Below are 25,779 nucleotides of genomic sequence, written 5' to 3'. Positions count from 1 at the left end.
TGCTGTAGACCATGTTTCTCTGGACTGTAAATGATATTTTAAATCTATCTTTGAATTCAATATTGCTTCCTCTGTCTCTGACCCAATCATAACAGGATTGTTTCTTGCAGGCAGATATCTGGTCATTAGGCATAACAGCCATAGAACTTGCAAAAGGAGAGCCACCTCATTCAGAATTACATCCAATGAAAGTTTTGTTCCTCATCCCTAAGAACAATCCACCAACATTGGAAGGAAACTTCAGTAAATCCCTTAAAGAGTTTGTTGAAGCCTGCTTGAACAAGGACCCAAGCTTTGTGAGTTTCTTTCAGCATGCTGTTGGGAATTTGCCTGGTTTACATGAATTCTCTGTGGGAAAACTTGTTTTTGGGAGTTTAAAAGAGGCAATTCTGACAGTGGTTTATAGGGGAAGATGTAACTAGAAGTTTCAGTGTGCTCTTTTAAGATTCAAGGACTTTTTTCTTGATCAGTGACAGTAATATTTGCTTACAATTCTGTTTTTTAAAAGCAAGCAAACTGTATGCTTACTTTGTTATCTTTCCAAGGAATGAACAGTATTGATTATGACAGGTGTGTAGGTATTTTTTTGTTTGTTTTCTTTCAATTTAACAATCCAGAAATCTCTGACATTATGGGATTGTTGGAACCCATTATACATTATACAAGCACGATACTTCCACATTTTAAATGATTTTTTTTCCTTTGCTTTATTTCTGGGTCTGTTTCATTTTAAAATATCCTTTACCTTTATTCGTTCTAGAGAAGAGATTTGTCTGAGTTCTGGTGGTTGACTGTTTTTCAGTTATTTCTTTAAACATGGATAACTATGTGTTATTTCTGGAGACTTTTCAAGATCCAAGTGCTTCCTTTCTATTCCTTTCTAGGTTTTGTAAATAGATAATAACAGCTCAAATTCCACTATCTGTGTTATTTAAAGCTAGGATTGCCATACTTCACCACTCTCCAGCCATACAAGCAACCCACATCAAAAGTTTCTGCAAGAATCATTCAAAATATGACTGATTTCATTTGGCTGTTTAGTATTTGTAATATTACCTTCAAACTTAAATATCCTTTTTCTTTCGATTTTCCGTAATATTTTACAGATTGAAGCTTCTTTTTACATTTGTGAAGTAGTTCTGTTAAATCTGATCAAGTTTGTTTGTTTCCTTACCTCTGCCTGTGTACCTCGAAACGTTTTATCCTATTTGAAAGAATAACTCCTGCACAGTTAAACTGTTTACCTCTTCAAAAATGCTTATTTGTTGAAGGGTTTCTCACTTTTCAACAATATCCTAATATTCCTATCTGTAATATGTCTACATGCACACATACATACACATATATAAAATACTGGCCAATCTGTATAATTGTATGGATACATTTATATGTATGTAAAATATAATATAAAACATGATATAAAAACTCTTGAAGGCAGCCTTCAGAAAGGAAATGATTTTTATATTCATTCTGTTCACTCTACTAAATCATGCTGTTTTTTGTCCTGTTACCATCACAGTATGGTCAAAATGTGTTATGACTCTTTGCAAGGCAATCTACACATGTGGTACATTTTTCAAGCACTTGGAGAAAATCAGCAGTTTAATTAAGGGAATGTGTGTTAGAGTTGAGGATTTTTTGATTTTTAATATCTGCTTGTTGTTAAGTACCTGCAGATTTTCACATTCAATTTTTTTTTTTAACCTCTCAAGTTCTTTTTTACTTGAAAAGATTTTTGCTGTGTCTAACCTTAATGAAGAAACTGGTTTTAAAGAGATATTTTCTTATGGACTTTTTTTTTAATTGTATGAGCTTTAAGAGGTAGGTTTGCAAAGCACTGTACAAACTAGTCAAATCTTTCACGTGGAGGCAGCACTTCTAATAACTGCAGGGATGTAAGAAAATTCTGCCGTGAATGAAGCCTTGGGCTCCCCTTCATTTAAGAATCAAAGGAAGATAAGTTAATGTATTGTTTGGGCACTTAGGAAAAGTTTTATCATTTAGTGTTCTACATAAGAATAGGCATAGTTCCACTTCTCTAAAATATCAGGTAGAAATCATATGTGTAAATACTGTCTGTCTTTATAAGTAGTCATTTGCATCAAGTCTGGCCTGTTTTTTTTAACCTTCTTATAGTGAATCATTTCAACACTTTCAAATGCAGTGATTTTTTTTAATTTCTTTTTAAGAGACCTACTGCAAAGGAACTCTTAAAACACAAATTCATTTTACGAAATGCAAAGAAGACTTCCTACCTGACTGAGCTTATTGATAGGCACAAGAGGTGGAAGTCTGAACAAAGTCATGATGACTCCAGCTCAGATGACTCAGATACGTAAGTAATTCATTTGTAAAATATTCCTCATAAATGGAAGAGCCCATTTTTATTTTAGCACATTATTTTTAGCATGTATATTCCTGTGTTCTGTTGTTTAATTACAGCTTTTCAGATTAGCAGCCATGATAAACTAGTGATATCTTAATTTCAGTGTTGTGAGAGATTTTATGCAAATAACTTAATCACTGAAAACAGTTATTCTGGTTCAATCTGTACAACATTCTCTTCTATATGGAGTTAGGGTCCTTCCTAGACGTAAGGCCAATTGTGTTCCTGTCACATGAGCAAAACCTGCACAACCAGCTAGTGGTATACATATAAACTGGGCCATGTGTGCATATGGCCATCCAAGGAGGGGAGCTGTCTCATTGGTGTCAGGTTGGCCTTCATTTTGGTATCTTCAGTAAGCAAGCAAAAGCATATTTTTGTATGTGGTTAGTGGAATAATGCTGCCATGGTAATGGGGTTTTGAGAGCACGAGGCCTAGTGTTTTTATGAGATACATATCTGCACCCATCTTTCTAGGAAGGTTAGGCCACTATAGTATGATATATTAATTTCATTAAATTTCAGATTTTTAGAGTGATGTAAGTATGTTTTTCCCCATTCCAATTTTTACTACTGTCTGTGAAATTTGATGGAAGTGCTTAATACATTCAAGTATTAGTTTCCTTAGGAAATCAAGTTAAAAATAGTTACGACTGAGTTAAGAAGTTAACTCCGTTATTCTCTGGTGCTTAACTGGGAGCAGATTGCAGGCCTTCCAAAAATGAAATGGATTGCTAATGTTTATTCATGAACTGGTTAAATTCCTAATCATAACTTAAAAAGCAAGATGTTCTCTTCAGTTCCAGTGTCTGTGCTAATGGCAAACATCAGGTTGACTGAGATATCTTGGCCAACACATCAGCTATAGGTTTGTCCTATATTATTAATGTCTTGATCCCTTCCAGTGATTACAGTTCCAGTCCTGATATGGAAGGTGAATTACTGGTGCTAAAACTGATCTGAAATCAGCTGCTAACTGAAGCAGCAGGATGTAGTTCATTTCTCCCGTGGAACATGGGACTAGCTTTGGTGGCTTGACATAGAAACTAAAATGGTTCTTGAGTGCTTATGAGATGATTGAATTCTATGTCTAAGCTTGTTCTCCTTTCTGCTTCCACAGCAGCCCCTACAATAGAGGTGATAAAAAGATGAATTGATTTGGCATGCTGATCCAATGCAATGCTAATTTTCCAAATTGATCCACTCTAGAGCTAGTGCATACACAGAAAGTAGATTTGCCTCGTTCAGTGACAGCCAGAAGTTCTGTGTGGCATCAAGCAGAAATGTTGAAAAACTTTATTATGATAATTACATTGTTTTTGGCTTGGTGTGGTACTTGGAATACTTTTTGCACAGCGGCCACGACATACTCTTTTAATTGGTGGTGGTTTTCTTGTAGATCACTCTTAATTCATAGATCATGAAGGAACAAACGTAGAGATCTATTACAGGGAGAAATGAAATGTAATTCTGTGACTGATTAGCATCAGCATAAATATTTTTGTTCTTTCAGCTTACCGGGAGTTAGAGAATATAGTTTCCTTTTGTATGCCATTCACAAAAAATGGAGCAAAGGATTTATTCATGGTGCTGTAGTTTGTTAAATCCATACTGTATCCCTACAGGGTTAGCCATTTTTTTTAAATCAGGATGAAATTTACTTTCATAGTGGGAATGAACTGACTTTCACAAAGGTATTCTAGGCTAGAGTCTTTACTGTTTCAGTAGGCAAAAAAAGAAAAAGGATTATTTGATTATTTTTCTCCTCTTCCATTCGCTAATAAATTGAGGTAATATACTGAAGCCAGTTTTTCGATAGAAATAATAAATTTCATATTACTTTTTTATGCAACTTGGGAAGTTATTTTCAATCTTTAATGCTTCTCTTTCTTTTTGAAGTTAATTTATTTGGAGTATCTTAGTTTCATTTCCTAAGTAAAAGCCTTTAACTTCCCCTAAAAATAATTGCATTATTTTTCACACTTGTCTTGATGCTCCTTGGCTCATAGAATAGAATCCTGATTTTGGTCTTCAGTGGAGGTTTTGCATCCAACATGTATGTTGAATGAACTTCAGCAGTGAATAAAACTTGTTTTTCCTTTCCTCATAGTGAACCAGATGGCCAGGCTTCAGGTGGGAGTGACTCAGGAGAGTGGATCTTCACAATAAGAGAAAAAGATCCCAAGAATCTAGAGAATGGAGCAGCCCAGCCTTTGGAGTTACAAAGAAATAAGGTGCTTGAAGTGTTGATAGTATTATACAAGGAGATACTTCTTGCTTTAGTAATGTAGTGACATGATTCAGTATTTTTCACAGGTCTATTTATTATCTATCTTTGACAGCATTTGAACTGTAAAACTTTCAGAACTTCTGTTGAAAGTTTGTGTTCCACAGTTGCTTTGCCAAAACATTTCAAGTAAATCTTAAAGTTTGGATGTTCTGCAAATGTGTCTTTCTTCTGTAGTTTGTGATGCTGTTGCCAAAACACAGGGGAAGACCGCATAGTATTTTATTTTCCATATTTTCCTTCTGCCTGGTGAACTTAAACCTGCACTGTGTGAGAGGTGAATATTGAAGTGCGTTGGATTTGGTGAATTTGGCTTCATAGGATTGGTAGGAAGAGCAAGTGTGGAGTCCTACACTTGGGGAGGAATAACTGCACGCATCATTAGAGGTTAGGGGCTGACCTGCTGCAGAGGAGCTCTGCAGAGAAGGGCCTGGGTGTTCTGGTAGACAGCAGGTTGGCCATGGGCCAGCAGTGTGCCCCTGTAGCCAAGAAGTCCAGTGGGATCCTGGGGTGCATTACAGAGAGTGTGGCCAGCAGGTCAAGGGAGGTGAGGCCCAGTGAGGTCACATCTGGAGTACTGTGTCCAATTCCAACTTCCCAGTTCAAAAAAGACAGGGAACTACTAGAGGGAGTCCAGCAGAAGGCAACAAAAATGATGAGGGGCCTAGAGCCTGTCCCTTATGGATAAAGGCTGAGAGACCTGGGACTGTTCAGCGTGGAGTGGAGAAGACTGAGAGGGGATGTGATCAACACCTATAAGAATTTACTGGGTAGTTGGCAAGAGGATGGTGGTGCCCAGCAACAGAACAAGGAGCAACTGGTACAAACTGGAACATGGGAAGTTCCATCTGAACATCAGGAAGAACTTCTTTACTGTGAAGGTGGCAGAGCACCGAAACACGTTGCCTGTAAAGGCTGTGGAGTCTCTTTCTCTGCAAATATTCAAAACCCACCCAGATGCTTTCCTGTGTAACCTACTCTAGTCAGCCTGCTTTAGCAGGAAGGTTAGACTAGATGGTCTCCAGAGGTGCTTTCCAACCCTATGGTTCAATGATTCTGTGATATACATATATATATATATTTTTTTTTTCCCTGTTACTTGAAGTTTGCATGTATTTGAGATGCTGCACACTCAAACTTTATTTCAACCCCCCAGTCTCCACCATGCATTGAAACAATCTGTTGTAAGATGTTCTACATATTTCTCTATGCATAGAAATATTTTTCATAGTCTATCATGTTTGAGCTATTTTTTGTTGTTGTTGTTTAATTAGAAACAGAAAGCAATGAAGATGCTTCTTTTTGGAAATTAAGTTCTTAAGAATGTTTTTTTTCCTTCTAAGGAAAAGGAAATCCCTAAAAGGCCTCTATCCCAATGCCTGTCTACAGTTATATCCCCTTTATTTGCAGAGGTAAGTTATTGCTTCAAATCTTACTCAGTTCTAGGATTTATGTCTCTGAAAAACAGAAAAATGTGATGAAAGGTAACAGAGGTTTCTGCAACCTGTTCAAATTTGATTTGTTACAGATTTTAGTTGCAGCTTACATTGATATTATGTCATCAAAGCTTCCTCTGTCATTTTCTGTGTCATTCTATCTGTTACAAATGTTGAATTCTTCTTGTTGCAGTATGTGGTGTGGACCACAGCGACAAGAACTTCATATTTGAACTTCAGGGTTGAGAACAGTATTTTGTTCCCATCCTGAGTTTTGCCTTGAATTATGTTTTGTTGTTTTCCCAAACACTTAAATAACTGTCATATGGAAGGGAAGATGGATATCTATGAAGATGTTATTTAAAAATACTGATGGAACTTCACTTAAAAAAAAACAAAAAACAATAACTCTTCCCTCTCAGTCTATCTTTTCTATGAAAGATTTTTATTTAAATAATGTTTTAAATCATTGTAACTGTTACAGAAACAAAGTCAGAGAAAGTGTTTTCCTAGAGAAAATGTCTTAATTTTGTTCTAATGAATGAAGTAAGTGTTTCAGAGGATTATTACAGAGTTTTGCATGCTGCTCAGGAAGGATATTGGGTGCACAAAAGCAATTAGATTTATTTAAAGGGAACTTGGTTATTCCAAGCCCAGTATTAAATTAGCCTGTCATTCTGCTATGGAAACTGGAGGAACACTTTGAACAGGGATTTTTGCTATTTCCATTGCAGTGCTTTATGTATTACTCCCTTTCTTGCCTCTGTTTCAGGTATTTCTTTCAACTCCCTACTTTCCCATTCTTCCAACATTTTCCAGGTTGTTCTGCATCTCCTTTAGGTCTTCTTCCCTTTCCCATACCAAAAATGACGTGGGTCTTGCATCCACTGTTTTCTGATGTCCACCCTCCATTTTTATACTTTCTTTATTTTTCATCTGCAGTATGCCCTTTGTTATGTGTCCTCTATAAATCTCAGGGTCCTTATTATTTACCTTCCTTGCTCACTGTTCTCATTTTGAAGGCCATTCTTTTCATTGCTGCTTGCTGTCCCCTGTCAATGTCTGATTCCCCTAGCACTGCTGCAGCAACAGAAGCTCTGCAGTCCTCACAGTTGCCATTTACTTCCACTTCTACAATTTGTAGAAGTTACAGAAAAACTCTTGCTCAGTCACTTCTTTGTTTTATGTTTTCATGCTACGGGAGAAGGAAGAATCTCAGTCTGGTGTCTGCTGTTAGGTCATACTTCAGAATCTTCCTCCATGCAGCTCCTGGTGAATAGCTTGTAGCTTTCCCAGACTGTTCAAGAGTTTTTGAGAATTTCATTGCAGGGTTTTCTTTTTCTTGTGGCTATAGCTCACAGTATCAATATATAAGCTGTAGGTGTATTAGTGTGTTTATTAAAGTGAATGTGTAAGCAACACATCTTGAAATCAAACAGCTGCAGCTAAATAGTGCATCTTGCTTGGGACAATGTCATGATACCTGCATGAAGAGCATGTGTGAATGATTGAAGACAAATGACATCCCAATAGCTGCTGCACAAGCCAACTTCAGGAAGGAAAAGGTCTTTAGGATGTGAGAATGAATAACAAAAGTCAAATTTGTTGACACTAATTCTGAACGCTGACAGTCGCTTTATAACAAGGTTCTGCATTATCCTGTTTATGGAAATACTATAAATATTTTATTAATGTATCACTTCCATTTTTTATTTTAGTTGAAAGAGAAAAGTGAAGTGTGTGGTGGTAACACAGATTCCATAGAAGAACTGAAGAAGGCTATTTATTTAGCTGAAGAGGCTTGTCCAGGCATCGCAGATAACATGGTGTCGCAGCTCGTGCAGAGGCTTCAGAGGTAATGGAACAATTCACTAAGGATTACAGAAAATTACAGATCTTGCTCTGCAAACACTGCTAAATTGAAAGAATTAAATCCTTTTTTTTAATAAATGAAAAAACAGCTCTCTGCTTTCTGTTGTGTAAAAACAATCCCCTACCACTTAACCATATCAGCACTTCCAATTTCTAGCTTCAGGTGATACAGGCATGGATATTGTTGGTATGCGTATTGTGTATTGCATGAGAATGGACAGCATTTTCTGTCTGCAGTTCTTGTAAGGGAATCTGATATTTTCTTTAGTGTAGAGGATGTCATGTGTAACTCTTAATTTCTCTCACTGATGTTGATAAAAAGGAGTGTTGGATTAGTTTGTGTTTCTTTTAGTCTCACAGCAAGTGCTTCCTTGTTCATTCCTTAAAGATGTTCTTGTGTGGCACTACTTTCAAAACCATCTTTTCATATTACTTCAACAGGATGGATTTTGTAAGACATTTTCTTACTACCTATGTTGGGAACGTATTCTTTATAAGTGCTCAATTTGCTGTTCTTTTCAATACTACACGAGAAAAGATCAGTGGGATGAATTTCATCCTGGAGCTTGCAGCTGTTGTGAATCTACACCATCCAGGCTAGATTCCTTGGGTGAAACAAAAGCAAGCAGTAATTCCTCACAGACTGCTAGCTTAAAAAAGATCACACTGAGCACAGGTCTCCCTTATGCTGTTTCTGACTGCAGTGTGGTACAGTTTAAGAGCTTACACCTGTGAAGTTATAGGAGAGGACTGCAATGCCAACACTTTCTCATTCAGTAAAGACTGATGCCAAAAAATCTGCAATCGTATTACTTGTTTTCTGGACTGTTAAGCATGAAGCCCAGACACAATCTTGAGCACTGAAAGGCTGCTCCTTAATGCCAGATGTCCTGGTTCTCCTTTCAGGTGATCCTGGCAGGCTTAAAAGAGTTTCTGGAGCACCCGTCTGTTTCTGTTTCCATTCCAGACCTGACCTCAGTCTTTGATTAACTCAGTATTTCAGTGTTAAGTTTCTACTAGTTTGGTACTGGAACTTCTGGGAATTTCAAAGACTTTCCATCCTGCCATTGAAGCTGAAAATGGAGGCAGGCATTCACTGGGCAGTTCTGTGGTGCTGAAGATGATCCCTGTCATTACTTTTGTCATAGCAGATACTTCCTTAGCATTTTATTTTCCTTATGTTGTGTTTCTGATTTTGTGTACTACTGCTGTTTTTCTCATCCATAATATCTTATTGTCACAGTGGAGGCAGATGCTCCATCTTTGAGAGAAGCAGTCACAGACAATGTCTGTTGGTGGGTCATGCGTAGGTGAAGTTTCTTTTACGCCAGAGAATGAGCCAGTATATCAGCATACTAGTGCTCCTTCTATAAATAAAGGAATGAGTGGCAGGATCCTCTTTAAAAATGAATTTGATCCATTACACAGCTAAGTGGATATTTTAGGAGCTAGTCAACTTCTGAAAATACAGTTTGTCCTTACTTGAAAACTACAAAAAACAGGCTCTGCTGCATAATTCAGTCATTTCTTGTATCCACTTGCAATATCCTTTCCATCTGTGAGTAAGCTTAGTGAAAATGACTCTTCAGTAGTACATTTCTGTTGAGATTTTAATTCCCCCCTGACTGATTAAACTGTATTTTCCAATATTTAACTGTGTGGATTTATTGGGACCCTCAGAAGAACTGCCCAGTAGACTGAGTGAGTCCACTTACCTTCAGTTCTGATCTTTGATATTTTATAAAGATAATTGAAAGTTTAATATCATGTTTAGATTAAGAAATACAAGTTTTCTGCCCCGGTAATACTTTGGAATGACTGTGATGTAAATGTGCCAAGTAAGAAGGCTAGAACTGATAAATTTTGCCCACACTGTTAACAAAAAACAAAAAACTGTACTATATTGTGCACTTCTCAGTAACATAATTGAATATGAGTTGTTGCTGCTGTTAGAAAAGCAACAGTGTTCTGATGAAGTGTACTTCTCTGCAGTGTGTGGTGATAAGACAAGGGAAAATGGCCACAAACTGAAGCATAGGAAGTTCCACACAAATGTGCATGGGAACTTCTTCCCAGTGCAGTGAGGGAGCAGTGGCACAGCTGCACAGAGAGGTGGTGGAGTCTCCTTCTCTGGAGACGTTCCAGACCCGCCTGGACGCCTACCTGTGCAACCTGGGCTAGGGAGCTGCTGTGGCAGGGGGGTGGACTCTATGATCTCTACAGGTCCCTTCCAACCCCTACAATTCTGTGATATTGTTCAGATCTATGGCTTTTCTCTTACAAGTGTACAGTACTGGTGGATGTCATTCCTGAAGGAAAAAGACTGGAATTTCAATGGCATATAACAGAATAACAGAATTACAACATTTAGTTGCTGCTTTTTGCATAAAATGTTTTGAAAGTCATAATAATAACCATTTCTTCTGCTCTTCAGATATTCACTAGCTGGAGGAAGTACTTCATCCTACTAAAGTACTCTTCTGAGACAACAGAGATCCCATGGTGTCTGCACTGAAGAAGTGAATCCTGATGTTGTTCTGCCCCTTAGTCACCGAAATACCCTGCGGTGAAAGGACATTCTTCACCGTGCAGGAGTGACAATGAAGTCTCTCAGATGGAGGCAGTCTTTTTCAGCTCCTTAAAGCTATAGTTTTTTTTTTAATGATAATGCACATATTCCAGGGAGGTGTCTTTTTGTAAAATCTGAAATGTATATTTAGGTTTGTGATAGAGAAATTGAAGATATTGAGAAACCTCAGGTATCTTGCTTTAAGAATTCCACTGGGAGATGGAATATGTTTGTTGGAATCATGTACAGATGTGTATATAATGTCCTTTTTTAACTGAAAGCCTTTCGACGTGTGTAAGGAATCACTGTGTACAAAATGGTAAAGTGCTTCTGTAGATAATGTTAGTGGGGTAAATATTTGACAGGCCATAACTTGAGTATTGCCTTGCCTTTATTACATGTAAATCTTGAACCCCGTGAGAAGTGAATCTTGGATGGGTTTTTTTTTGGATGTGAAGGATTGGCCATTGGAAGATAGTTAACCCCGTACAATGGACCCTTCTATTCGTACCTCAGCAAGACACACTTCTGCTCTGTTTCTCCTTTTTATCTATATTCAGAGTGTGACTTTCCAATTATGGTACTACTTCTGGTTGTTTTAAATTTAATACACCTCCTCTCTCAAAGCTTTACATATAAATGATTGTTTTTCCTGTAGGACGAGCTCTTTCATGACTTCAGTTTTAAATTGTGCCAATGCAAAATCAGAACCTTACGTATTCTTTGGTTTTAGCAATAGATATCTGTGAAGCCCGTCATGAAATTCAGATACAGTCTTTTTTCCACCTGAACGTGTTTGAATGCTCACAAAGATAAATTTTTATTGCTCACATTTATTCAGAACTGTTAAGATGTTGGCTCTAAGGCAGAGAGGCAAATGTTTCTCCTTTAAGCCTGTTTGTGTCATTTACCATCAGTGTCTCGCAGCATAAAGGGAAGATGATCCACCTATCCAGTGTAGGATCTTGCTGCATAAAGCTGAGAATCTCTTTGCAGATAGAAATTGGGCAGAGGTGGTAAAATGCACCCCGTTACCTCCCAGAAGAGAAGTCAGCTTGAAACTCTCCGATTTCCAGTGTTATCCCCTGGGATAGCTGCCATAAGCCAAAACTTCCTTGGAAATAGGACCATCAGTTACACAGTTGATGAGGTGGCTTCTTCATTTTCTTTTTAACCTACTGATGTCACACGGAGTTTTGCCTTGGTTTGATTCACCAAGGCTGATCGGGTGCTTGTGATTCTGTTTGCCTAGTTTTGATGAAGGGAAAGAAAAAAAGAGGTGGTTTTAGGGTTCGGACAGTTAGGTATCTTATCTGTTTAAATGTTTTATTATTATTTTTAATAAAGACACAAGCTTTGAAACAAAGGATTAAAATAAGTATGGGTATATCAACCTGGCTTCATACAGAAAGGACCCGGTCTCTCTAACCACTCTGGGAGCTGGTGAGGGACTGCTCAGCACCAAGCTAGCCCTTATCATATACATCAGTAGCCTTAATTATTAATGTAATGGCTTAAGGGTGTTAGGAGGCACTATGAGGCTAACAGAGCTATGAAAGCTCTGAGCAAGCTGAAACAGCTGTTAAAAAAATGGGTATCTGTGCTCTCATTCTTGTAGCTGTGTTCTCAGGCACAATACATTTGCCAACATAACGATGGCCTCCTTTTCCTTATGGCCGAGATAAACTGATCAGTGCATACTATGAGCTATGGTTTATAACTTCTCTTTGATCGAGATCATTAAATATTGTTCTGTGTGCCCCTGAGCACAAAGGGTGCACTTATGCTTGAGGAGATGAGTTCAGCTCTGTGAAATGTGCAGCTGAGTACAGGGCAGTGGGAAGTGCGCCTTCTTGCACGTCCACGTTCAGCCACTCAGTAGACAGAGGCCATTGCAGCGTGTGGGAATAAGCATTCAAAATCAATTTGATGGTGAAAATAGAAAAATGGAAGCTTGTTAAGTGCTTGGGATTGAAGTCAGCTTACTTGGAGATGCATGCAACTCACAGGTTCGGCAGGGATGGCAAATTCATGGTGGGAGTTCAAGACTTTCTCAGTCAGAAAATTGTACGAAGCTGTACGGTACGCTAGGATTATTTTTCTTTTTTAAGAAATAATAAATGGATATATTTTCAAGTGGCATTTTTCTTGCGTTTCAGGACTGTGCGATGACAAAGTACTTCTCCATTTGAGTAGATTGTGGTGGAGATTGCTGGGCGGGTGTCCCAGCAGGCCGAGGAGCCTAAGGAGAGGGAGGCACGCAGCACGGCCTGCTGCCTGAAGGGGGCAGGGCGTTTGGGTACCGATGAGACCTTGTTTATGGTAGAGATGTGTATTTTTTTATGTAACATATAGATTATTTAAATAAAACGTATCTAAAACTGGGATTCACTGAAAAAGTATGCTGTATCTTGAATGTAAAGTTACAATCGTTTGCTGTTACAAAATACTGATGCTTTAAAAAGTAGGGTCTGTGTTGGCAACAGAAGAGCTTTGTTGGAAAGAAATGCGGCCTCGTTTGCTGGAGGAAAAATAGGTGTGCTGGCATTCCTGAGATTGTCTCATGCTAAAAACATGTCCGTGTCACAGCGTCGCACTGATGATTCCTCTGTGCGGGTAACACATCTTCACTCGGTCTGGAATATCCCCGGCACCAAGTTGTTATCCCTATTTATGCAAACATTTCCATTGGTGGAACTGCTTACTTGTCAGGGACTTCGGGATTAGGCAGTAAACAAACTTGCTGTTTAAGAGAATAAATAAAGTTGGTCGTTTGCACTGAACGTTTGCTTTCTGTAATTACCAGACGCGTAATCATAAAGCTCCGTGTAAGCTACGTGACCTGGAAATAAAGAGGGAAAAGCTGAATGAAATTCTGCCATCCGAGTGGTCAGTGAGGCGAGGTTCTGGGGTCTCCTCCCCCAGGGGATGCTCTGGAGGGCTCCTAAATTCAGGCAGTGCTGGTAGGCAGGAGCTTTAGAAACTGGTGTTCTTAATTGTAATAATCTCCAAATCTGTGCAAGACAACTCTTGCTTCTTCTGCAAGATCGATTTCCAGAGAAGGATGCTGAGAATATCTCAAGTTGAGGAATTCGGTAAGCGTAATGCCCACAGATGGCTGGGCCATGTGGGGAGCTCAGGGTATTTTTGTTTCGTTGTTCACTCACGCACAGGAGTGATGGACAGCGGTCTGTTTGTGTTTAATCTCTGCAGCTTTACGTGACAGCTTGTCCTCCAGTGAGCCAGCGTGCCAGCTTACAAACAGCAGTGATTAAAACTGCTCCGTATTTTGCAACCTGCCCCAGGAAGCTGTAGAGCTGCTCTCACTGAGTTGTACGAGCTTAACCCGAATAGTTCATCTTCAATTACCCGTATAATTGAATAACAAACTGACATTTCGTGCTCCTATGTTTTGTTGCTATTTTCTGCTGTTAAAAGCACAGGTGCCACACTGCCCTTTTGTCCTCCCCACCCAGCTCTTGTCCCCAGAGGGCTGGCTGGGGATGGCCATCTGCACATACGTGGTTAGGGCAGATGTTTTCCTCTGAGGGAGGGACTGTGTAACTGGTTCTGTGGGCAAAGGAGAACTGGCCGAAATCGGGCTTTCCGAGTTCAGCTGGTTTTGCTCCTGCCTGGTACAACAGTGGGCTATTGCCTCGGGTTTTGTTTCCAAAAGAAGTTTTTTTCTTGTGAGAGTTTTATTTCAGAGACCACAATTGAGATGCCCACAGTCCCAGTGTGTGGCCCTTCCCGCTAGCTTGTCTTTCTGTCTCTTCCTCATCTTCTGACAGATTTCAGCTCAGTTTTACAAGGATCGCAGTCTTAACAGTCCTTAATTAAAACGTACTGAAAATAAGAAAGCCTGACTCTGTAAATATGACTTGTTCCTTAAGGAACGGCTGCTAGCTGAGAAATGATGGAGCTGCCTGGCCTTGTGGAAAAAGCACTCCTCGGGAGCCTGGGCTGTGTGTGACAGCAAAGCTTTGCTCCCATGCCTTCATGACCCGTGGCAGGCGATGACAGGGAACAGGTGGAGTAGATCACTTGAGCGGTCACTTCCTGTCTGTTCCACTGCTGACCCCAGAGGACGGAGTGTTGGGCTGAGGACCCACAGAGCTGGGAGCATCTCCAGGCCCCACTGATTCCACGGGCAGTGCTCTGACTTCATTCAGGGCCAGCAGTGCGTGTCTGTGTAGTACAGCTCCCAGCACACCGTCAGTGCCACACGTTGACTTTGACTGACTGGGAGAGCTGACTGTCAGATAACTGCTTTTATTCTTCTACCATTATTTCGGTTTTGGGTTAACCTTAGGAATAAAAAAACTGCCAAATAATATTTTTTTGACTAATTACATTTAAAAACAATACCTAGAAAAGCTGTTATCATCTGCTTTCTTTCTTTAGAAAGCTCTGGATATATCCTCCTCAGGTGGATAGTACTCATGGAAGACATTATCCACAAGCCTTTGTACTCTAACCCAAAATTCAATTTAGCCCATATTATGGCACGGCCCTCCACAGAATTTGCATTAAAAGTAACAAAAATTAAAAAATAATAATAAAAACAGGATGTTATCACCTATAATGATAAAGGATGGACGCAGGGACACAGCAGTCATTTGCATTTGAAATTCTAATGGTGTGAAGCAGAGTGTCCTGCAGTGTTAACATATTCTCTGTTTCCTCTAGTTCATTTCAGATAAATGTTTTTGGTTTTTTTTTTTTTAATTCTTAATTCTAAAAGTATATTCAGACAGAAATTCTATTTATTTTGCCTCCTTTAAAACCAACAAAGGTGCTTAGCAACCTGGCCATCGTGGAGGCATACAAAGCAAGGTTGAATGGGGACCTGGGCAGCCTGAGCTGGCAGGTGGCAGCCCTGCTCATGGCAGAGGACTGGGACTGGGTAGATTTTAAGGTCCCTTCCAACCCAAACCATTCTATGATACGATTCTGTGACTGAGCGACAGGGAGGGCAGCCTGGCTAGGAAATTCATCAATATTCTCAGGGCAAATAAGTTGAAACTTTATTTAAAGAAAAGAGCAGTTGCAACCAGTTACCAGATACATACATGAGTTTCAGCAAGACCAAAGGCCAGGCAGTCTGTACTGAGCACTGGTGAGGCCGCACCTCGAGTACTGTGTTCAGTTTTGGGCCCCTCACTGCAAGAAAGACATTGAGGCCCTGGAGTGTGTCCAGAGAAGGGCAACGAAGCTGGTGAGGGGGATGGAGCATTAGTCTGATGAAAAGTAGATATGGGAACTGGGATTTCTCAGGCTGGAGGAGGCTCGGGACAGGCCTTATTGACCTCCACAATGACCTGAAAGGAGGTGATGGTGAGGTGGAGGTCAGCTCTTTTTCTGCTGAATGATTCAAAGGGCAAGAGGGAATGGCCTCAAGTAGCACTAGGGGAGGTTCAGTTGGATATTAGGATATTACTGAATGTCCCTTCTCAGAAACTGTTGAGGCACTGGCACAGGCTGCTCAGGGAGGTGGTGGAGTCACCAACCCTGGAGGTGTTCAAGAAATGTGTAGACGTGGCACTGAGGAACATGGTTGGTGGGCAGGCATGGTGGTGATGAGTTGATGATTGGACTGAATGGTCTTAGTGGTCTTTTCCAACCTTAAGGATTCTATGAGTCTACAAAATAGCTGGAATGCTTGTTTCCCTCTGTCAGAGTGGCTCAGATTTGGCTACAGGGATGGATGCTTGTCGTAAGGGTCCAGGAACCCAGGCTGTTCCTTGAAACTGTGCACATACACACCTCCATCCTGCTTCTCAACAGGAGCTCTGATTTAGCCAAGACATTCTTTGGGGTGAGGGAAGAGAAAGAAGGCTTTACTGTCTTGAAACAGCACGATCTGTGATAGTATTGTGAGGTATTTTATTCCCTTTTGTTGTGAGCAAAGCTGTAAGCCATTTTATACATCGCATATAGGTAAGCATTTAACAAAGTGAATAGCTAGAAGGAGAAAAGTTGGGAGCAGCACTGTCCCAGCTTCGTTTCTCACGATGACATTAAGGCCCCTCTGCCTACCTGAGTGGTGACAAATGTTTCCAGCATGCTGTTCTGCTAATGGATGTTTGATACTGATTACCAGCCTCACAATTAAGTGTTTCTTAAAGCATAAGGAAAAGCATCTCATCAGAGCTTCGTGCTTACGCCATTCAGAGTGGAACAACAGCTCATCCAAGAACGGTTCTAGATGATGTTAGGGTTGGGTGCACAACATGGGCATTTCTGCTGATGAAACCCCAGTGGCAAAACAAGCCCAGGGCTCAGCAGCTGTCCCATGTGCAGTGCTTTAGTCCACTTGTTACCAGAACACCCAACAAATTAATTTACACAAAGCTGTGGCTCTTGAAGCATATAGGTTGGTGGGTTTTTTGTTTTGTTTTTTTCAAGTTTGTAAAACAAACAGCAGAATGTCACCACAGCCTTTAATTTCTTCTTGTACATACCATTCACAGTACATTAACAGCCCAAACAATATTGCACTGGATTGTTTTAATTTTGTTTCATCTTGCAAGTAGTATTCACTTTCCCAAGCCAACAGATGATCAATTTGGTCAACCTGCACTGAGAAAATGGTTAGATGAAAGTCCTGTAACTTGTTTATACCACGTGGATCAGCAACCTCAGTGGGAAAGGAGAGTAAGCTGTAAACCATTTCCTTGTTAAAGATAGAAAATTAGTAATTCCTTGTTGAGTACATTTAGAAAGACTGGAGAGAAAAAAAAAAAGAAATCTGCAAGTTACTTTGTTCCTGCTAGACTGCTTACTGTGTGTTGGATTAGAGTCTGTACTGTGAAAGTCCATCTACATGTAAAACTCCAGCAGGCTACAGCTTAACATGGTAAAAAAAAAAAAATAATAATATATCTTTATGTAAAGAGAAGGAATAGTGTTTGCCTCACAAGAGAAAGTTTTCAGGTTGTGAAGTCTTTTTTTTTTTTTAGGTGCAATCTCTGAGGCAACAAAATGTCTTTTGGCATTTGGCACTCTAATAAGGACAATATTTTAATACTGGCACAAGCTAAAAACAGCACAGAATGACAAAATACAAGACATGAACCAACCGCAGCCACGGGGATGGTGGAAGCTATTTTCAACATACGGAAAACTTAAACAGTTTTGCTGAGGAATTGCAAACGATTCTGCAGAACCTTACTGGTTGTTGTTTTTCTTTCCTTTTACCAAATTGTAGTTTTACTAAACTTGGGGGGGAGGGGGTGGAGAAAAGTTTCCAATGTCCTCTAGAAAAGCGGCGGCTGCTGCGGCGCTCAGTAGGTGTGGGGCTCCCGGTGGCTCAGGGCACGCGTGCGCAGGGCTGAGCTGGTGGCACTTCGGATCACTTCCATCCATCTGTGAGAGGGGACAGAAAAGCAGAAGGGTGGCAAGTTCCTATGGAAGGATTTCTTGACAGATTTCCTCCCCCTGGTCAATGTGTGGGCTATTGGTTGGAGAAAAAATGGTATTTTCTGTGCCTAGCACTGCTCTCACTGCTTTATTCCCTAGCCCAGCTAAGAGGTTGCAGATCCAAAAGCACACGTGAAAGGAGGTTGAGTGAGGATGAGTGTGGGAGAGGGGACCCAAAATTCACCAACTTCACAGTGCTTTTACTTGTTCTTTTTTTCTTTTTTTTTCTGGATGGTCCAAGTGACGAGCAGCTGAAAATAACCACCCGGTTCTAAAGCAAAACCATGTCATGTAGCTGTGGTTACTGCCTCTTCCAGAACTGAGAACGACCTTCTGTGTTTTCTTCCAGTTCTACTCATTTTCTTAATTACCCCTTATCCCACCATTTACAGTTCCAAAAGGGCTAAATTCATTCTCAGTATGAGTAATCTCAAACCACAGTGAGGAGGAGCGGTGCCCATTTTTCCAGCTCTCCATCCACCTGAAATTCCAGGTGGGATGTGCAAGAGCTACATGCTGCGGTGGCAGAAAAGAGAATGAGCAGGAGCTCCTGTGAAAAAGCTGTGTTTAGTTTCAGGTGTGGGTGTTGTGCAGGAAGGAGAAGTGACTCAGCTGCAGTAAGAAGCCTCCAACCTGCTTACACGTTTCCCTGAGCACACTGTGCAGGCAGCCTCGGTAATTCGGAAGGGAAATTTTTCTGCACACAACTCAGCTTTGCAGCCATTACTACCACACTGCCACAGCTCCTGGTGCTACCAGGTTTAAAACTTCTGTGAGCATTTTGAAGGGCACTGCCTTTCATTCTGCAGCGTTACTGAATCGACTCGGTAGACACTGCACCTGCTGACTTCAGGAACAAACTCAGGAATTTAAATACTCCATCTTCCAGAAGAGTGACTGATTTACCTTTCGAACGTGTATTCGCTTTCAGCCCTGAAGTAGTACACGTGGGATTTGAAATGTAGCTTGAAGACATAATCCTTGTGAATGTTCTCAGATTCGGAAGGAATGGTGAGAGAGTATCCCAACAGAGGGAGGCTGGCTAAGGGATGATTGTCCTGAAAAGCAATGGTGAAAGGTGCTGTGAGATATACTGCTCTCAAGCAAAGGCAGCACATAAGTGAAATGGAGAACAGATATACAGCCATTTAAAGGATCTCTGAAGTGCCACAAAACAACCGCTGAGGCTTCAGAGGAGATGGGCAGTCAGAACTGCTCTGTGCCCCCAGTGGGACAGCACACACTCCTGATGGCTGCTTGCTCTCCCCGCTCCCACGTTGGAAACAGGAGGCCCAACCCGGCCGTGTTACCTGGTGCGATTTGTAGAAGAACATGCAGAAGTTGGTGAACACCACCCAAAGCTTCTGCCACCCGTTGCTGTTCTTGAATTTCCTAAGGAGGTTTCCAGACAGCTGATTCTGAAACAGATCAGAAGTAGTCAAATGAAGGCGGTGCAACGCACACTGCAGAGATGTACGAGCGGATGCAAAGCAGCCAAGCCCCGCGGAAAGGAAGTCTGCATTTCTGCTTAACTTAAGGAAAGCCATCACTTTGGCAGTAAGCTTAGAAGTAGCCACTGCTCCTAAAGTGAGGGCTGGCTGCAGTTTCATCACTGTAAGAACAACCATCTGCTTTCAGCATGTCATATGTGACCTTGCTGCATGTGAAGGCGCTTTGGCCGAATGGATGGGTTTTCCTACAACTAAGCAGTACTTTGTAATATATTTTTGTTCGTACTTCCAAAAACTTCCAACTACTATGCTTCTATTTTCTGAATTGCAGTGCCTTCAGTAATGAATCAGCAACCATCAGTCAGTCTCATTATCCTCATCTGTGTTCTTTTCAAATGGTACTTAAATAGAACAATGGAAACGGAAAGGCTGACATGAATTTGGGATGTAAAGGAAAACCATGACGTACTTCAGCACTGCAGGCAGAGGTTAAGCTCTCAGTACACAGCAGGTTAACGTGGGAACTTGCCAAAGCTTTCAAACACACCGACTATTCACCCTATCCTAAGCTGGATTTGGGGTATTTTACACCAAGGAGGAGGAACACCAAGTATTTAACTACCATCTGGATCAAAACAACTGTTCACATAACAGTGCAGAAGCTAATAAGTTCATCTGTAACACTTAATGCTCCAAGTCTGGCGGTCCAGATTTACCTATGACAAACTAAATATTCACCAGCCTGGGGTGTGCATTAAGGCCTCTGCTCTGGGTAATGCCATGCTCTGCTGACACCGTGACCTAGGTTACAGCACACTCCTTTGTTTTCTGTTACCTCGTCACTCTGGAGAATATCATAAAAGGACAGGCTTTGCATTCGGTACCAGCAGACACATGAAATGGAAACAGGTCGCTGGTCACTGATCAGTCCAGCAGGTAGGGAAGTACAGTCACTGACAGAGAGAGGATCTTCTACCACGGGAGAGACAGAGAGGAGGGAGAGACACAAAGAAAATGAACGGTAATGCTGAAGTGAAAGGCACCAAGAGAATGACGTGAGCATGACCTGCAGACACCGAGCAGCGGTGGAGCTGGAGATGTTTTCACAGAACAATGAGTGGCCCCAGTGTGCTTGGCCCTCACTGCTGTGCCTGCACTCGGCTGAGTCACAAACAGGAAGAGCAACGAGCCCTGATGCTGAGTAGAGAGGTTTGCCCAACTGAACATTTCAACTGTTTGAACTAATCACCAGTTTAAAATTACTCTATATCCATTTATAATAAGCCTTACACCTTAGAGAAGAACGTGAGACCTGGTTCCACGCTGAGCTCTTCCACCTCTGCAGGAGTTAAAGGCAGAAAGAGCAGAAATGCACCTGCATGGGAGCACAGTGAGGCTCTGCAGTTCGCGTCTGCTTATAGGGAAACACTTTTTTTGGATCAAATCTCAGCAGCTCTTCTGCTAAAATCAGGGGCAGTTTCACAAACTGAATGCTATCCATCCTTAGCTCTGAGTCAGGGTGTTCCCTTCCCAGGGAGCAGGAAGGAGCTGGCACCACTGGACTGCCCAGGAAGAGAGGTTGATGGAGTTGGCTGATGGTCCCCTGCACCACCTGCATTGAGCACACACTTCCATGTGATGCTTTCATTGACTGCACACTTCCACGCGATGAGGACCGTGACAGAGCAGTCAGAGCTCCCTGCAGTGCCCCTCTGGTGCAGGAGGGACACCCAAACACCTCACCCTGAAACCAACGGGGCCCTAACAGTCTTTCCCTTCAGTATGTGAGAAGTCAAAGCCTGGCTCCTATCCACTGGGCACAGAGTTAAGGAACGTGTATCGGACAGACTCAGCTGTGATCAGGAAAACAAGAAGGGTATTTGTTTTGAGGTGGAAAACGCAAAAAAAAGGAAAAGCAGATGAGACTGAGCAATGAGAGAAGGTTCCAGAAAAGATGGCTGGGTAAAGAAACAGAAGTTAGTACTACACATAACCAGACCTGGCTGCAGCAGATAGAGACAATATCCTTTCAGCTCGAGCAATGACTTAATGCCTCTGTAAATGACAGCATTAAGGCAATTTGATCCGCTTTAACTTTTAAAGACCATCAGCATTTTTTGGACAGTTCTTCTATAAAATTACTGCTCTAACTGATTTTAAAAAGATGCACTAAGGCAGTGAAGCTGTGTGCCTGGGCTGTCGACTCGTGCTGCCGTTTGAGATACGGGAGCAGTTTAGCGGTGTGCCTGAAACGTCCCCGAGAGGAAACCAAGGAACACTGCACTTCTAAAGGAGGAGCAAAAAGGAAATTGTCATTGGAGAGTGTGTCTGGAGCTGCAGCACAGATGGTTCTGAGGCCGATACCTCCACAGCAATACTAAAGTCGATCATTGAAACGCTGGTATTTCTGTGCCAGCAGACGTGCACCGTAGTGTTGCCACGGTGTGGTGACTGACGTTCGAGTGAGGTGCGGGATGCACTGAGGTCGTCCTCAGATTCCTGGTCTACAGTAGTTTCATCAGGAGACTCTATGAAATGCAGGGAAAAAGCATCTTTCTTCTTCTATGCAACAACATATATAATTGGAAAAATTAAACAAGTCGAATCTGTTCACGCTGTTGTGAACGAGTTTTAAGATACGCTTTTAGAAACACTGTGGCAGAGATGCTAACTAGGTTATTTTTACGTGTTTCTGCCAGAGATCACCGTGCCCGGCTGGTGCTTTTAATGCCTTACGAGGAGAGGCACTGCCCAAGTCTTGTAAAACACTTCCTCACATAATTATGCTTAAGTCACTTTTCTACTCAGTGAAACTTTCTGCTAACATCAACAGGAACATTACAATGGCAGGCATATAAATACAAATCTATACTTCAAATGTATCAGTCTGACTTGTGGCCAGCATATTTCACCACTCTGCTTGGAAGCAGTCGCCAACTGCACTGACTGAAACTAACCAAACCTCCTCTCCAGCATTTACTTACTATTGTCAGGGGGGCTGCTGGCCAGCAGCTCGGGAGCAGGGCCGCTGCTTTTCTCTGCCAGGTCTATTGCCATCTGAATGTCCTCGGTCCATTTGTCCATTTCAGCGCGGGTACTAACAAGGAAAACTTGGGTTTTAATTGCTAACATACAGGCTGAAAGCAAAATCTAAGAAACAGTGCTAAGCTGAGCTTCCTTTTAATTCAAACAAACAAATAAAGACCTGAGATGCACAAACTGCCACTCCGTTTTGTCTCATTTGCTTGTTTTGCTTCTGTTCTGGCAAGTAGCTTCACAGAAGAATACGCCTTGGAAACTGTTTTATGAGCAAACCCCAACCAAACAACATCTACCTATCCCACTCTGAAAGCCACAAGGGAAGGACAGTTTACAGTTCAACAGTAACTGTGTAGGTTGTCTCCATCAAATTACCTTGCCGCAACGATTATGGACTGCTGTTGACCTCGCAGCGTTAGACAATGAGGAACTCCCCATTCCTCCTCACTTTCTTCAATCTGAGAGAGAAAAGTCAAAATGCAATCAGATTGTACCAAGTAATCAATACTTCAGCTGGAACAGTGAACTGAGCAAGCTCTCACCATTGGGGGGCAGCAAGACGTGTTGAGAGAAAATCAGTTACTTATGGTATCATCTTGTATCTAGATACAAGAACATGAGAAGTTCCAGAGAAAATAAAGGGGGAATTTGAAGTTCTGAAACTAGAAAAAATATTTCCAAATTATATAGCAAGAAGGGGTAATAGGGTGCCACCTAGGTAGTAGGTGCTACTGCACTTGAACTGTCTATTTTCCAGAAGTACAAAAGGGCTCAGAAAGGCACACTGCTGCCTGCAGTCTCTCACTACCTCAGCTTTAAGATATATAGACAGAAATGTTAGGAAACAATTTTTCTGCAGGAATGAAGTTGTCGCTAATGATTACTTGCCACCAACGGTGTGTCTATGAGCACCTGGTGATTACTTGTAAAAATCATGGTTCAATTTGTGGTTTAAAGACCCCACCTCATGAGAATTATTCTGCATTATGAGGAAGCTGCCCCCCCAGGTGTCTTTTTTCATTTTTGCCATGCAACCACCTTTGCATAGAAGGCTCCAAGACCACACGCTGAACAGCACAGACACACCAGGCAATGAACTTTGCCTCTGCCAAAACTGCAAAACAAAGCCACAGCTTCTCCAATTCTGAGAACAACCCCTTGCTTCTGCTTTCACTCCAGAAGCAATTGAGCAAGCAATTAAGGTGAGACCTTAAATAACCAAGTGAGTATGAATCCAAGCTCTTACAATACTTACTGTCATGCCGTAGAGTGGCAGATGCCCATGGACTTTAAACTGATTTGATGCTGTCAGCCCTCTACTTGTGTACAACAAAATATCATTAAACTAAAAAGCAAGAATAAGCATTATTAGAACTATGTAAATATGCATGTAGAAAAAAAAAAATCAAAATAGTAAATACCAGAAAACTAGCCAGTACTGGCATTCCTAATGCAAGAATCCAAAATACTGGCTTCCACACTATCCCAGCATTACCTGTTGCCATCCCTGCCTTCTTTCCAGCCAACCTCAGGCATATTCCAACATTTTTCCATTTCATGTCTTCTAATATTCCCTTTTTCTTAATGTCTGGGTCAAAACTATCAAGCCACAACAGTGAAATCAAATAAGACATTTGACACCCTGTGGTACTTTGAAGCAGAGGAAGATAAGCCTGTTTCATCACTACTTCTTCCAGATTTGTGTAGGAAGATAAAGAAGCGTGCCCCAGGACAGGTGTGTCCAGCTTTACTCTTCCATTGGCTATCTCTCACTCCACACGCTCAGAAAGAAGCTGCGAGACCTGTTTTGAAGTAGATGACTTCAGGCAACTGTCAAATGTTGAGCTGCATTATGTTGTGTTTTGCTGTCTACAAATGGTCTGTCTCCATTGGCCATGGGTCAAAAGTCATTCTTCTCAAACGTGACAGCTGCATCAAGAGAATCATTCTTTGTGGTGGGAAGTGTAACTCTCACCACAGAGTTGAACAACTCAACAGCAGTAATTCATGAAGTGCTAAGGACTGGCCACTAGAGGGGGATTTAATTTTGCCTATAAGTACACATGTATTTGGAGTCACAGAATATTGATTTGGGCTTTAATCTTCAAAAAAGATTGTGGCGCTTAAGGCAGGTGAAAGACTTTAATAGCATGAGCAACTGCCAAAAACTAAGACTGAGTTAAGAGTCTAGTCTTGATCTACTAACATTTTACGCAGTATCAAGGCATCCTTTGGTAAGAACAGTTGTATGCAAGAAAATAAGTGCCCCATTCACTAGGTTCTCATTTTAGTGTCTTTAGAGCCATAGCAAAAACCTACCAAGATAAAACTTCTGGTTTTATGTTGGGCTCATCTGGAAGAGTAAATGAGGAACACAAAGGTTGGTGTGAGGTTGGTTTCCTGGGAAACACCTGAGAATGCTCATGAAAGTATTAGAGCTTCTCCCATTCAAAAGGTGGTCCAGCTCAGGTGCATTTACACTAATGCCCGCACCATGGGTAACAAACAAAAAGGAGGACCTGAAGGCCGCAGTGCAATTGGAAAACTATGATATAATCACCATCATGGAAACAAGGTGGGATGACTCACACAGCTGGAGTGCTGCGATTGATGGATACCAACTTTTCAAAAGAGATGGGCAAGGCAGGAAAGGCGGTGGTGTGGCCCTCTATGTTAAGAGAAACTGTGAATGTCTGGAAATAATTGATGGTGATGATAGGGTTGAGAGTATTGTGGGGGTCTGCTACAGGCCACCCAACCAGAAAAGGTTGATAAACATTTTATAGACCGTTGGGCAAGGTCTCATGGTCTCTTCCTCTTGTTCTTGTGGGGGACTTAAACTTCTCAGACATATCCTGGAATTATAACACAGCAGAAAGGGAACAGTCCCAGAGGTTTCTAGAGTGCATGGGAGTCAACTTCCTGACTCAGTTGGTGAAGGATCCAACAAGAGGAAGCAAAATCCTGGACCTGCTATTTGTTAACAGAGAAGGTCTTGTGAAGGATGTTAAGGCTGAAGGCCACCTGGGCCAAAGTGATTGTGAAATGACAGATACTCGATCCTTGATGAGAGGGGAGTCAGCAGAACTGACACCCTGGACTTCCAGAGAGCATACTTTGTTCTCTTTTGGACCATGGCTGAGAGAGTCCCTTGGGAGGGTAGTTCTGGGAGGGGGAGCCCAGGAAGGCTGGGAATACTTTAAAGAAGTTATTCTGAGGGTGTAGGAGCTGACCATCCCAGAGTCACAGAAGATGAGCCTATGGGGAAGGAGACTGGTCTGGTTGAACAGAGACCTTTGGCTGAAACTGAGGCACAA

The 25,779-nt window shown here is 41.4% G+C and overlaps 2 protein-coding genes across 6 annotated transcripts in view; one reads left to right on the top strand and one right to left on the bottom strand.

Annotated features, from left to right (window-relative positions):
- STK24 (serine/threonine kinase 24) overlaps positions 1-11,087 on the top strand; it is a 52,771-nt gene extending 41,684 nt beyond the window's left edge. The window contains exons 6-11 of the mRNA XM_065740817.1: positions 111-296; positions 2,190-2,335; positions 4,497-4,620; positions 6,017-6,085; positions 7,828-7,964; positions 10,416-11,087. Of these exons, the coding sequence (XP_065596889.1) occupies positions 111-296; positions 2,190-2,335; positions 4,497-4,620; positions 6,017-6,085; positions 7,828-7,964; positions 10,416-10,452 (699 nt within the window). The 3' untranslated portion in view covers positions 10,453-11,087. The remainder of the gene's footprint in view (positions 1-110; positions 297-2,189; positions 2,336-4,496; positions 4,621-6,016; positions 6,086-7,827; positions 7,965-10,415) is intronic.
- A 5,506-nt stretch (positions 11,088-16,593) lies between these two features.
- Positions 16,594-25,779, bottom strand: part of FARP1 (FERM, ARH/RhoGEF and pleckstrin domain protein 1) — a 202,859-nt gene continuing 193,673 nt past the window's right edge. For 4 of the 5 annotated variants that reach the window (XM_065740806.1, XM_065740807.1, XM_065740808.1 and 1 more), the window contains exons 21-27: positions 23,718-23,807; positions 22,838-22,920; positions 22,408-22,520; positions 21,788-21,951; positions 19,283-19,390; positions 18,879-19,030; positions 16,594-17,918 (exon numbers count right to left, since the gene is read on the bottom strand). In XM_065740806.1, the coding sequence (XP_065596878.1) occupies positions 17,837-17,918; positions 18,879-19,030; positions 19,283-19,390; positions 21,788-21,951; positions 22,408-22,520; positions 22,838-22,920; positions 23,718-23,807 (792 nt within the window). In that variant the 3' untranslated portion in view covers positions 16,594-17,836. Of the gene's footprint in view, positions 17,919-18,878; positions 19,031-19,282; positions 19,391-20,258; positions 20,396-21,787; positions 21,952-22,407; positions 22,521-22,837; positions 22,921-23,717; positions 23,808-25,779 lie in introns of all 5 variants that reach the window. The other variant, XM_065740810.1, reaches the window with a different exon arrangement.

This window comes from Cyrtonyx montezumae, unplaced genomic scaffold (genome assembly GCF_038088225.1).
Source record: "Cyrtonyx montezumae isolate F1298 unplaced genomic scaffold, pur_monq_1.0 scaffold_3, whole genome shotgun sequence".
In the NCBI taxonomy this organism is placed as follows: domain Eukaryota; kingdom Metazoa; phylum Chordata; class Aves; order Galliformes; family Odontophoridae; genus Cyrtonyx; species Cyrtonyx montezumae.
Note: the sequence above shows the minus strand (reverse complement) of the source record. Positions and strands in the feature narration are given on the sequence as shown.